General features: G+C 37.6%; 1 protein-coding gene across 1 annotated transcript; it reads left to right on the forward strand.

Moving 5' to 3' along the window:
- The first annotated feature begins 8,056 nt into the window (after nucleotides 1-8,056).
- On the forward strand, nucleotides 8,057-10,061 carry LOC103928437 (probable pectinesterase/pectinesterase inhibitor 41). Its single transcript, XM_018642829.2, has 2 exons — nucleotides 8,057-9,014; nucleotides 9,309-10,061. The coding sequence occupies exons 1-2, from the start codon at nucleotides 8,102-8,104 to the stop codon at nucleotides 9,998-10,000; spliced, it is 1,605 nt and encodes a 534-aa protein (XP_018498345.2). The 5' UTR covers nucleotides 8,057-8,101; the 3' UTR covers nucleotides 10,001-10,061.
- Nucleotides 10,062-14,807: the final 4,746 nt, after the last annotated feature.

A 14,807-nucleotide genomic window follows, 5' to 3' on the forward strand; every position in this document is an offset into this window, starting at 1 on the left:
TCTTTTGGAGAAAGGCGGCAAACTCATTGATCAGGGAGATAGGGCTTGAGGTGAAGTTTGACATCTCTTTAGATGGACAGCTCAAAGATTGAAAGGCTTTAGGCGCAAACCCTTTCCCATCCCTGATCATTTTTCCTTCCTTGTTAAACTTAGGTTTCAACTCAGGGTGTAAAATCCAGCATTTTTCCCGTACGTGCCCCTTGGTGTTGCAGTATGAGCATTTCCAGTCAGCTTTCTTTCCATTAAAGAGCCTTTCACTAGTGAAGTTGTGGTTACTGGTGAAAGCTCTAGCTTCTGGGCTAGACCGGGGCTCAACATGCATTACTTTCCTTCGAGTTTCCTCTCTTTGGACTGCATGACACACGTTGACGAACGATGGTAACTCAGGAGTCATTAGTAAGTGGCTACGCAAGTCTTCATACTCAACTCCCAAGCTTGCCAATAGTTGGAACACTTTATCTTCATCAGCCCTTTTCAAGAGTGCAGCGGATTCAGTGGTGTGTGGACGGTATAGATCAAGTTCATTCCACATAGATTTCATGCTTCCAAGATGCTGAATGAAAGTTTGATTACCTTGCTTAAGTCCAGCGAGGCTTTTCTTCAGTTCAAACACACGGGCAGCGTTGTGTTGACTGCCGTACATTTCCTTGATCGATTCCCATAAGATGTGTGAGGAATCTGAGTAGCTGAAGATCTCAGACAACTTGGGCTCCATCGAGTTAAGTATCCAGGACATAACAAGCTGGTCATTTGAGTGCCATGCATCAAAGGTAGCTGAGGAAGAATCTGGAGGCTTGGTGGTTCCATTTACGTACCCTAGTTTCGATCTTCCTCCTAGAGCAAGAGATATAGCTCGTGACCATGGCAAGTAGTTGAACTCATTCAACAACACGGAGCACAGTCGTGGGTTGCTCTCCCCGAGTTGTACGGTCCTGACTGGTGTTAGGGTTGAGGAACTTGTAGCCTCAGAACTAAATGAGATATCTTCTGCCATCACAACAAATGATGAACAGAGGAAGAAGAATAAGCTAGAAGGATAAACAACAGAGGCAGGACCCTATGGTTCCTGCTCTGATACCATCTTGAAGTTTTGGTTTCAACTTGTTGTGGTTTTCTTATTGAACTGCTGCAATTGCAGCCAGATTTATACACATTTTACATACACGCATGCAATAAACAAACCCAATACAGGGTGTTAGCTTGCTGTCCATGATGCAGCAACTAGAGAAAGGTAAGCAGCACCATGTGGTGTCTAGCTGTCAAGGGATATACAACATTCCTTTTCACGTGCAATATTCTCTTCCATACTACCTGTCTTTCCATGGATATACAACATTCCTTTTCACGTGCAATATTCTCTTCCATACTACCTGTCTTTCCATACTACCTGTCTCCATACTGTCAATAGTATCATCACGTGGTTTCTCTGATACGTGGTACCCCTCTCCACATGCTAAACTTAATCATGTATTCATGCATCTTCATCAGCTTCTTCATGCTTCATGCATCGCCTCTCTGTAAAACACAAGGTTAGAATCAACGATGACCAAAAAAGCTGACACCAAAGGAAAGAGAAAAAAAAAATATATATATATATATATATATATATATATATATATATACACACATTTGCTAGATCATCTTGCATGATCCATCTGTAATCAATGGTGAATTTAGAATTCTAACATCAGGTGGTCCCAATATAAAAATTAAAAAAAAAACGAATATAACATTAAAAATGAAAGGATAAACTACCAACCTTTCATTCATAATCTTTATACAAACAAAATTACAAGCTACAAAGACCAAAATGCTCCATTAATATATATGATCTTCGAACCTCATCTCGAATAATAGGACGATAATCCTTCATAGGAATCTTCTTTTTGGGGTCTTTCTCAAGATTATTCAAAATCAATTTCCAACTCATTTTGTTGTGGAGTGGAACCATCCGAAATCAAATTGGAACTATTTAGAATTAGAGTGTAACTATCCAGAATAGTATCGGAACTATCAAAATTAGAGTTGAACTATTTAGAATAGAATTGTTCGAACTAATCAATGATGATTTTTGCAAGTAATAGGTAATGCAAGGTCCTTTTAGACCTTAAAATAGTATATAGTTGTATTTTGGACCCATTAAAGTGGGCTAAGATAGAGGGCCAACAAGAAAAGGAGAAGATCAAAGCCTTGGGTCTATGAGCCAGCCCAAAGAAAATAGATGACCGAGCACCATCATAAGAACAAAATGACCACAGCTATAAATGACCATTTATCAGTTTGATTGACTATCGAAAAAGAAGATGAGCGCTTAATCACAAAGTACCTTTCAACCTACCCAAGTAAGTTAGCAATATTGACAATTTTATGACACGAAGCTTCAGAGACAGGCCTACCAAGACATCAACTCTAAGATATGTGTTGGCTATCAACAAGATCAGAGGTCTATGAAGGGATGCAATGATTGTCAGACCTAGCACTTAGGAAAGTGCTTTCTCGGCTATTCAAGGGTCAAGCAAAATGCTTGGTTTGTGTTAGCCTAATAAGCCTTGCAATTAGCCCTGAACGAACGTCACTTTATCTCCATGTGTTGATTGGATAATGGACGAGTAGCCAGCAAGTCACGTTTATGCGTTTAGTTCATTTAATGTTAAGGCAGTGAAGTACTTGAAATCCCAAGACTTTTGGGGTTCATAAAAGGCTTATATAAGAAGGCCTTCTTGTAAGGGGTCAGACAAAAAAAAGTTTAGACTGTTGTAAAGCACTTTTATAACCCACATCAAATATATACAGATCACTACAGTGGACATAGCTTAGTTTTGAGGTAAACCACTTAAGTTTTGTTGTCTATCATTTAGCCTTTACCCTATGTCCAACCACGGTTGGCCATACTGGTCTTTGTTGACGTCCAATTTTGAGCGTTAACAGTTTGGTGCCGTCTTTGAGAAACGCATACAAATTGGTTGTATTTTCTACCCAGCTAAACACGTCTCGTGCCAAGTAGTCATACATACTCCCCTAAATACTATGGTAAGCAGAAGAGCGAGAGAAAGAGTTAAGTTTAGTGGCCCTGATGGAGCTAGTAAACCGAGAAGACAAGAAGAGAACACCAGGCTAGCCAACCTAGAGGAAGATGGCTGCTAACCTCGCCCGCGTAGAAAGACTAATGAGGAAAGAGTAATGCTAGGGAGACTATCTATTTAAAGTATATTAAAATTATGATATACTTCTATAAAACACTCCCAAATACTTTTTAGTCAAATTACTTTTTCAGATGGGCCTTCAATTTGATTTTCTTTTTACTCTAAGCATGAGAATGACTAGTGAGGAAAGAGTAATGCTAGGGAAACAATCTATTTAAACTACATTTTGTAAAGCATATGACATGGTTGTTGATAATTAGATTATTACTTAAATTATTTGATTAATGCTCATATTTCTTATTGATAACGCATCACATAGTTTACAAATGTAGTTTAAAAAATAGTCTACCTAACATTTCCATGAGGAAACTCTGTTCAAAAATTGAAATAGATTGTGCAGGTTAAAGCTAGTTACTGGTCCAGGGCTGTAATGGTAATATTTCCATCATCTTGATGAATCATGATTATCGATCGCTGAAGCACAATATGTAGTACCAGTTTTGGGACACAGATTCACTTCAAATCTCACATTCCGGAGCCCAAGAACCACATAATCAAGACTACTCAAATTGAATTCGACTGACACGTCCCGATCCCGATATCAAAGGGATAACAGGATGGCCACATGCTGACCGACACCCAAGGGTGACGCAATCCATTTTATGAATGCATATGCCGAGAACATGTGAAACATCCATATAAATTTTGCTCTAACTACACAATGTAATTTTCATATACAAACCTTATCCAAAATAATATAATGGTATGCAGCAGTCAATAAACAGATATTGATAATACATGACATATTCAAAGCATACATCTAGTTCAAAATACAAGCGGAAGGTGGAACAGAAAGTGTTATTACAAGTGATGTCAAAGCAGAGAAGATGACATGATATCACTGGTAGGGGAATGCCTCGTAGCTCGGATCCTACGCCTTGTTCCTATGTCCTGAGAGGGCGCAAAACAAATATGAGTGGACCAAGTTGGTATAGAAGTAGTACAAGTATAGTTATTCCATAACATACTAAGCCCCAAAGTTTATGAAAACTAATAGCATAATATGTGATAGGTTTTCCGAAAACCCTAGCATGCCATAAAACCTTTCTTAAAAAATGTATCATATATAGTGTGCTAACTAGTGGTATCATAATCGCCCAAAGGCTCTCTTTCACGTGCCTATAAGCAAGACATATGCCCGTAGGCAGTACATATGCCCGTAGGCAGAACAATGACCACTAGATAAGTACAAAACATTGAATATAATATTTCCAACATAAGTACATATATCTCAACGAAGCTCAGTAGCTCAAACATCATATCTCAAAATATCTTCATAGTATATAGTCATCCATCATATATACTACAAAGCATAGTATTCCAAAATATTCTTAGTAAAGCATGATATCTCATAAAAAGTAATCATTAAATCATGCTTTTCATGTATGCATTTCTAATACCAAAATTATGCATTTTGGAAAGGGTCCACTCGCAGATACTCCGTCATCGAAGAGCCGTGTGAAATAGGAAGGACATAATCGCCTCTAATAAACGTACCTAAGCACATAAAGGGTCCAATTCATAAAACTCTACCATAACGATTGATTTTCAAAAAACGGACGTCATAAACGGATTCAGGACGTCGAAAAACATAAAGGGGAACCTCGGGTACCCCCACACGCCGCCCATGCGCCGAGATAGGTCCCCAGAAAGTTGGTCGGAAAAGTCGCCGGCACTACCATGGACGGTGGAGGCTTGTGCTTCATGCGCCGGCCAAGACTTGCCCTCACGTGCTCCCACATGCAGACCCACGTGGGCCTGGGTTCTGGGATCCGACTGGGTTTGGGCCATATCCAGGTAAAGTCTGGGCTTGAGTCATAGGCTTAGGCTTCCTAGGGTTTAGGCATGGTGTTCATTAGGCCAAAAGCTTGAGTTGCACAGCCCAAAGGCCTGGGTTCAAAAAACCTGGGCCATTGGGCCTAGGCCGAGAGTCTAGGCCAAAGGTTCTATAACCCAAAGGCTTGGTTTGGGTCTCAAGTTTAATGGGTTGAGCTTGGGGTTCTAATGGGCTTTGGGCTTGAAGCCCAGCCCAAAGCTTTGGGTTTGGGTTAGGTTTCGATCCAGGCCTTAGGATCTCGGGTCAGGTCTAACCCGGTTTCGACGAGGGAGAAGATATAAGTTTCCCAAGCTCCGATTGACTCCGTTACTCAACCCCAAGGTGCGATCTAACTACCAAATTGAATTTTAGGATGAGAGGAAAAGATTCATACCTAAAACACACTGTGTGGTGGCCGGAGCTAGCCGGAGTTTAGCTTGAAAGCCAAAGGGGCTCATCGGAGAGCTTCCTAGGTTCTCTGTGCTTCACAACAAAGGGGAGAGAGAGAGCACAGAGTGAGGTGATGGTGGAGGGTGGTTTCGTTGCCTTTGTGGGTGGGTGTGTCCTTGTGGGAGAGAGAAGAGTGAGATAGAGAGATATACGAGAAGGAGAGAAAGTGTACTCGGGGGAGGGGGAGGGGGAAGAAGAGAAAAGAAGAGAAAGGGAGAAATGGGGTGGGTGTGCCACGTGGCAGGCAAGGAAGAGAGAAAGTGTTAAAATGATAGTAAAAGATAAGGGAAAATATCCCAAAAGGGAAAGGGGAGATCCGGATAGGTTGAGGGGATGAGGGGACAAAATAGTAATTTCATAATTCCGTTAATATGAAAATACATATAATTTGGGACAAGGTTTCACATCTACGGTCCCTATTAACTCATTCCGTTAGCCCACCTAACACAAACCAATTAAGAGCTTCGATTTCTCTTTTACACAAACCAAGGACTCGGATTTCCTAGTCCTTAGGTTTCGTACACTAATGTTAGGAGAGGATCCAAATTCTAAGTTTTGTCCTCAATGGGGATACATACAGGCTCAAAATATTTCCTTTGTTTTGTGTTAAGCTGATGATCTGTGTTTCAACCGTCCCTTCTATCTCCATAATCTAACAAAAATGTTTGGGAGGTGCTTTTTACTGAGAATTGGTTATAAAATTTTTTTTTTCTTTTCTAAAAGCCCTTTTAATTATTTAAAAGCACTCTCTAATTAGTACATCGGTGGAATGGAATCTAACATTACTACTGTGAAATGGAGTAATAAACTGTTTGTACTCAAAGTAGGCTGCACCTTGACGATCAAAGTGCAATTATATTCAGACCTTATAATAGATTTGTTCAGAAGCAAAAATGTTCGAGAAGGGCTATACTATATGTATATGGGTTGGCTGCATATAGAAAATGTAAGTCTCAAAGTTAAGCAAATCCATGACTTGTTTAATAATCACTTAGTTTTTTATTATTTATTTTTATATTTGTGTTAGTGATAGAAGGAAAAGACATGGAAATGAGAGATGAAGAAGAGTGAACGGATGAAGGTGGGAGAGATAAGAAATATATAAGAAAAGGCACACATTAAAAACAAAAACAAAACTATTTTCAGCTTTTCACTTTCAAAATTTTTATTTATATTCCTTCATCTTTATAGTTTCTCCTCCTCACACATTTCTTTTATGTATTTTCTCCAGATAGCATAAATGGTGAAAAATTAAAATTAAAAACAAATATTATTAAAAGAGCATCTAATGTTTATCACACTTGGCTAAACTGGAGGAATCAAAAAGGTTGAATATACATCATTTGTCTATTTTTAAAATGATAATTTGTTACCGAATCAAGGGGATGAGAAAAGAAGAAAACGAATCACTACACTTCGATCTTGTTTTACAAGGTGTATTTATGAAACCCTAATTCTGAACAAACATGAAAGCAATCATAAATCTTAGTAAACCATAAGAAAGCAATCATAAAATTTATTCTACTAGACAACCCTAAGACATAAATTATCAAAAACATATATAACTAAAGAGTTATAACTTAAGTGTATAGTAGTGAATATACATATCTACAAAGACTTGGAAAGAGATTCTAAAAAAAGACATGGAGCACTTGGAGTTAACGGAAGACTTGACACAAAACCGAGATAGTGGCGTCCTAGGATTCATACAGACAACCTCACTTAATAGGATAAGGATCGTTGTTGTTATTGTACAGTAGCAAATAGTTTATCCTGAAGCAACTCTATACAAGCAGTTGAAAATGTGCGGCTATTCTGTATATTTATGCCACCTCTCCGTCTCAGTCAAAGGCTATGCATCTTAATTATATTTTCTTTGGCTAGGAGCTGAAAGCTTAGAACTTGCACTAAATTACCGCTGAAATTTGGAAACTAATTAATTATTATAACCCTATATAATGGTTCTTCTCAACTAATGACATTATACCAAATAAAACAACTTCCAATTTCAAACATTCGGTTACCGAGGAATTTAACTTGCTGCTTAATTTGACCTAGAAGAACCAAGTTCATAAATTAATTTACGTACGTAGACCATTTCTTATTTGACTCAAGACCATATATATATATATATATATATAGACACACACATACACACACGCACATATAATTGTATCTAAAGTTTGATTACTCCAAAGATCGAACCTTGTGAAATAGGTAACCCTTACTGCTGGTATTCACAAGGTTTTAAGTATATATGAACCATTCTGTCAGCTGGCATGGATGCTGCATAACAAGCTAGCTGGTTTCAGTCTAGTTAATTACCAATTAATCAACAAAATTAAAGTATTATAAATTAACATTAAGGGATTTTATAACTTTTATTCAAACAAATGGAAAACTAGAATAATTATATAGTACATATACAAATGTTATAGTTGAAATAAGTTGACAGTGGACTTTGCCTAATGTTAGGAAACACAAGGAAATTTTTGCAAGGTTTTTGACTGCATTTGGCTTTAGCAAATGGACATGAAACTAATTCTGTTGAAGCTCAGCCTATATAAATACAATGCCAGAATGCCTAATATATAGCACTTGACTTGTCTGTCATAGCACCAAATTCAAGTCAATGGATAATTTGCAACTATTTCCCATGTCCAAAATTTCGGTTCTCATCCTTCTTCTTTCCATGTGTTTTGCATCTCCATCTTTAGCTGCAGATGCAAATCCAGTCTCCAAGCAAACCATTTGCAAATTCACCCCAAACCCTACATACTGCAACTCCGTCCTCCCCAACCAGACCTCAAATGCGTACGACTTTGGCCGCTATGCTGCGCAAAAGTCGTTATCACAGAGTCTCAAATTCCTTAACTTGGTGGAAAAGTATCTCCGAAGCCACTCCGCCGCTCTCTCACAAACCGCGGTCCTCGCTCTCCAAGATTGCCAGTTTCTTGCAGGGCTCAATGTAGATTTTCTTGCAAGCTCCCTGGAAACCCTAAACAACACCAATTATCCAACACTTTCTGACTTGAAAACCGACGACATCCAGACCATGCTCAGCGCCATCTTAACAAACCAGCAAACATGTTTGGATGGCATACAAGCCACAGCTTCATCTTGGAGTGTAAAAAGTGGTCTTTCGGTTCCACTCTCTAACGACACCAATCTGTACAGTGTTTCTCTGGCCTTGTTCAACAAGGCATGGGTGCCTAAGAACAAGAAGAAGAAGGGGAGAAAACTGCTTGATAATCAGATCAACATTGATGACGTGTTGGTCAAGGAAATAGTGACTGTGAGTCAGGACGGAAGTGGGAACTTCACCACCATAAACGATGCCGTTGCAGCCGCTCCAAACAAGTCTGAAGCCTCTAAAGGTTACTTCTTGATTTACATAAAGGCAGGAGTTTATGAAGAGTATGTGACCATTGACAAGAAAAAGAAGTACCTCATGATGGTTGGCGATGGCATCAATCAGACTGTCCTCACTGGCGACCGAAATGTTGCAGATGGAAACTGGACAACTTTCAAATCAGCAACATTTGGTAAGAAATAATCAGCAAGTTTCGGTTAATTATTAAGTTAACATATCAGCTTCAAATTAATTTAAGTTTGTACAAGTAAATTTAATTGAACGAATAAATATCTCGGTGCAAACACTTAACTAAAAAATAGAAAATATGAACTATAGTGATTTATATACAACTTGCTGTATGTTTAGTGCACTAGTTTAATTTTTGAATTTTTTATGAAAACTTTGTAACCCCCATTTTACTTTTGCATATATATTTCCGAGCGAGTTTTGTTATAACTTGTACGCCAATTGATTCATGTTGCAGCTGTAGTTGGACAAGGGTTTGTGGCAGTGAACATGACGTTTCGTAACACTGCCGGGCCCGTGAAGCACCAAGCAGTCGCGGTTCGAAACGGGGCTGATCTATCCACATTCTATAGGTGCAGCATTGAAGGGTACCAAGACACCTTATACGCACATTCTATGAGGCAATTCTACAGAGAATGTGACATCTACGGCACCGTAGACTTCATATTTGGTAATGCCGCAGTTGTCTTCCAAAACTGCAACATTTATCCCCGCCTGCCGATGAGCGGCCAATTCAATGCCGTCACGGCTCAAGGTCGAACTGATCCGAACCAAAACACGGGCACTTTGATTCACAATTGTACCATACGAGCTGCCAATGATCTGGCTTTGAGCGACGGTAGTACAAAGACTTATCTGGGAAGGCCATGGAAAGAGTATTCTAGGACAATTTACATGCAATCCTTCATGGATAGTTTGATTGATGAAGACGGTTGGCATGAATGGGATGGAGATTTTGCCCTGAGTACTTTGTATTATGCGGAGTACGATAGCAGTGGACCCGGTTCGGACACTAAAAGCCGAGTTGCATGGGCGGGCTATCATGTGATTGATGCTGGTGATGCTTCAAATTTTACAGTATCCAATTTCTTGCTGGGAGATGCTTGGCTGCCTCAAACTGGAGTGCCTTTTTCTGGTGGCTTATACTAATATTACAAACAATATGGTAAATTGGATTTGGAAGTAAAATTATTATGATTTAATTAGTTTATTTTGATTGTTGTTTTATGATTTTAAATACATTAAAATTTCTCTAAAGTAAACTCTGTAATGGAATAACAGCTAGTCATAAAAATTTTATGTCCCAATTTGAGACCATTTATGTATTGGAAATTTGAATAACCTTCGTATTGTATTAAGTTATAATTTTTCTTGATCTCATCTTAAGGAAACACACAACCATATGGTTATAATTGTCAATGAGTTCAAAAATATGCAAGAATTAAAATACTTGCTACCACAGAATCCTATTTAGAAAATACAACATTCATTAAGGATAAATAAGTCAATAAATAATATTTCAATTATGTATTAGAGTAAACTCAACACTGTAATAAGTTATAACTTTTTTTTGTCTCATTTTAAGGAAACGTGCCTCCACATATTGTTGATGAATACAAATTAAAACATGCAAGAAATAAAATATTTGGCGCCATCTTAACTAATAACCTCTCTAAAATTATAAAATTATTTTAGTCCCAACTATATATAACTTTAGACAGATTTTACTATAACTTCACTGGCAAATGTTAACATCAATTATATAAATCAAAGTTGTGCGCATTTCAACATCTATAGCATATGTAAGCGTCTTGTAGCGTAGTTTGTACTAATATTAAACCTGGTGTCCCAAATTTGATTTTGTTCTTTCCGTTATCACTTGTATGTGTATGTACAAATAATAATAAGCCATGTTATTTTAGTAGGACTGTGGCTCCCTAATAAATAAAAAAAGGTGGAAGGTTTTGGGTTTGATGTGCCGAACTAGTCGGTATATTTGACTATGGCCACAAACATGTTGAAATTCCTCATAACCTTTCTGGGTCCGAAAAGTTTGGATAACTGTGGGTTACCACCAGTTGTTCTCTTTTAAAAATGAAAATAAAAAATAACTTGTGGAGACAAATGATAAGATATTTCTCACAAATTAATTGAAGTGATGGAAAAGTCCAACGTCTGAATTCAAACTTCATGCATTATATTAATTTGACTTTTTTTATGCCTGTCAATTTGATCTACTTCCAACGACTCGATATCTCATCAAGCATTATTAATATAGCAGAGTTTTAAGATTAAACTGGGAAAGAAAGATGACTGCATAATGTTACCATTTTTACTTAAAGTATAAGATTTCTAAAATGAGATACATATTAAATATGTGTTCACTCTTAATACAACATGCAGAATAATACATCACATAATTTTTGTTCCCAACTTTCTAGTTCCAATAAAAATTTCTCTTAATTTGGGCGTTGAACTTGTCAATCATCATTATTTCTATGATAATTATCAACCAAGTGGGATTAACATAAAAGGTGGAATTTTAGATATGAAAGGAAGCTGCTGGAAAGCGCCGCAGGAATGCAAGTTCGAAACATTGACTTGGTCACGTCACTTTATCTATACACCCAACTTGTAATTAAGGTAGGGCAATGAGGAAGCTGAGGACTTGTGTACAGTGTATGGTGTCTGATTATTCCACCGTCTTTGAAACAGCTCGTGTCAATTCCCAATGGCTAAGTTTTCAACGCGGTTACAGACTGCATATGTTTCTGGTCCGACTTAAAATATATATTACATGTACATCAATAGCTTAGAAAGTCAATATAATGAGAGGTATAGAGCATAGCTTAGCAAGTCAATATAGTGAGCGGTATAGACCATCTTCAAAAAAGTTAGTAAAGTTTTTATTTGAAAGTGTCATTTGTTAAGTTTATTTGGCACATTTATGTTAGTTTAAAAATTGATCAAATCACATTTTATCTCACAGATTTTCCATTAATTTCAATTCATAAAACATCTTTTAATTTTTTTTTTAATTTCATACTAACGGCTCACGATTTCATATTAATGTTATACAACTGTTAATCAATTTGTCTTTAGCTGTTGAGTGATTATGTGACAAGCACTAAGTTCATATTTAATTATTAATAATGCAAAAATTAGAAGATTATTAATTTAATATTTTATTTAGAAATTAAAAAATAAATGAAAGAAGATACGAGCTCCGCCACTACGCAGAAAAACTCCATTTGCCGTCTGTCCCAAATGCTTAAAAATGAGCCTCCATAACCGACGCAAATAATAATTGATATAACAGAAATATAGTTAGAAGGATATTATAGTAATTGGGATATATGGCTATATAAGGGATTGTATAGCTATCATTTCCTTAAGTTCAGTTATATACATTTTGCCTGATCAATCAATACAATCTCTCTTGTTTCTCTCTACCAATTCTTTCTCGTTCTCTAAACCAATTCTTCATCTTTTGCAATGTAGTTAATATGGTATCAGAGCCACCATGCTCACGTCATGGATTTTGGTGGTTCAACTTCCTATTATTTTTCATCTGTTTATAGCTTTAGTTTCTTTCCAAATTTTCATTAGATGTTCCGATAAATTTTTATGTGCTTCCGCGATCATTCTATTACTTTCTGGGTTTCTTGTTCTTGTTCATTGGGTTTCTAGGTTTCATAAGCTTTGGTGCTTCTGCTTCACTCGCTTCACCAGAACCGGACGCATTGAAGTTGATTCTTAGTGGCTTTACTTGTGCTTGTTGTCCAATGAAAACCAGAACAGTCTCGTCAAACTCATGTGTTGAAACCGATGTTGCAGACTCCACTTCCCTATCGACTTGGACCCTATCCTGATTCTGCATTCTCCAGAAGTGAAACGGCGCCGTGCGCTCAGGGTGTGGGATCGAATTGGAAAATGGAAGTGGAGTGACAGTGTTTTGCTGATTTGCCGGGATCTGGGTTTTCCTCAAAATTTGGTGTTGCTTCACCAGAATCTTGTGGTTCTTGTTTGTTGGAATCTGGAATTTGTGTATTCTTTCTCTCTAATGGGTTCTTGCCTATCATGTGTTCGATCTTATGCGTCAATGAAATTTCAGTAAACAGAGTCTGCAACTAAGTCTTTCGAAAAAGCAGCGAAATCTCATAGCTTCCTGGAAGCGAAGAAGAAGCAATTATCGGAGGAAGTGGAAGCAATTCTTGCGCCTGCGGATGACTCTTTGATATCTTGATCATGGTGGTTAGGCAATTCTTGGTGTTTGCATTACTTGCTTGGTAACGTTGCATTTCCGACTCAATTGCTTAATTTCATAACTGGGTAGCTCGATTTGTTGATTCTTGGATGGTTCTTAGAGATCTTTGATCAGTAGAGTAGACTGTGAATTGAGTTCAATTTGGTGTTTTGATTAGTAGGTGATTAGCACAGTTTTTGATTCATGGAGGCGGTAACCTGCAAGTTGGGGCTCATTTATCAATTGGGTTTATGAAGAAGCTACTGCTAATTACTTGGTTAGTAATTTTGATTCATAGAGAAGGTGTTGGGGCTACAATGTGTTCAGTTTGGGGTTACTGCTAAAGGGAATTACTGTTTTGTGTACTCTATGATTTGGGTATTCTGCAATTAACGTTTTTGTACTCTGTGCTATGTATCTGGCACTTTGATCCATGTTCTGTTCTCTGTTGTGGAGAAAATTTCTCAACTTTGTGCAGTCCACATGTTTGAAGAAATGCACAGCTTAAGTTGTTTTGTGAAGTTAGTGAAGACACATGTTTGTCAAGTTGTTTTGTTGTTTGTTGGATGAATTGTCTAAGATAAACTACTATTTCATTCAGTGATTTGGTTGGATTACAAGATTTCAAGAAAGTGTCATTCTTTCTTGATGGATAAGAAAGTATCATTCTTTCTTTGATTCCATAGAATTTGTCAAGAGTATCATTCTCTTGTTGCCTTAGAATTTGTCAAGAGTATCATTCTCTTGTTGCTTTAGAATTTGTCAAGAGTATCATTCTCTTGCTGCCTAGAAGAATTTATCTGTTTTGAATTTCTAGATTGTACTTGTGTCTTTCATCGTGGCTTCACCAACGGCATAAGTTGTAGTCTTGTGTCTCAACTCTTCAAGGAGCTGCAAAAGCTCTCAGTAATCTTTTGGTCAGCAGTTACAAAGGTGTCATGGGGTGCACTTGTTTGATTCAGGGTTTTAGGAAAGCTAGAAGATTTGGTGATCGGTTTTGTGGGTGCTTTCTTGTTAGCAGCAGATTAATCCAAAGTTGGTGATTCTAATCAAAGTACTACAATGTTGGATCATCAAATTTATCAAAAATGGTTGCTGTCAGCATCAAAAGTGGAACTTGTATCAAAGGTATTCCAATCCTTTGGCTGCACCAGAAGTTATTTTCATTCGTGTGTTCCAATCCAATGGTTCCTTATCAGGTGGAAGATCGCGAAGGTGATCTTCCAATGATCCTAAAGGCATAAAGATCTTCCAATGATCCTAAAGGCATAAATTCATAAACAAAAAGTCGTTGGTCTCCAACAACACAGTACCTAATAAGATTCACTAGATTAGGGTGATGCAGAAACTGAGCATGAGAACCTCAACAAGAAATTCTTTGTTGCCCTGAAGTCCATTCCTATCCAATTGTTTAATAGCAATCACCTGACCAGTGCTCTCAAGTCACCCCTTGTATACATGCCCAAATCCCCCTTCCCCTATGAAAGACTATGGCCTGAAGTTCTTTGTTGCAATCGCGAGTTCACAGAAAGTGAAAGTTTGAGCAGCAAGTTCCAAACTGCAAGAGACAAGGGTTTGGGGTTTTCTGTAGTGTTTAGCTTCATAACTGTAATTGCAGATGTATTTACAAAAGGATTGCACAGTTCAATGTTCTTGAAGCATTGCAGACATCTTAGTCTTGTAGTTCCAGATCAATCTCAAATACCTGGC

Source organism: the organism of the source record quoted next, unplaced genomic scaffold, assembly GCF_019419815.1.
Source record: "Pyrus x bretschneideri cultivar Hongxiangsu unplaced genomic scaffold, Pyrus_bretschneideri_v1 Contig23, whole genome shotgun sequence".
Taxonomy (NCBI): Eukaryota; Viridiplantae; Streptophyta; class Magnoliopsida; order Rosales; family Rosaceae; genus Pyrus; species Pyrus x bretschneideri.

Bases quoted from the DNA above. Each gene is read 5' to 3' on its own strand.
- LOC103928437 (XM_018642829.2), top strand. From the start codon at position 8,102: ATGGATAATTTGCAACTATTTCCCATGTCCAAAATTTCGGTTCTCATC. The intron at 9,015-9,308 runs GTAAGAAATAAT...TTCATGTTGCAG, and splicing joins TTTCAAATCAGCAACATTTG to CTGTAGTTGGACAAGGGTTT.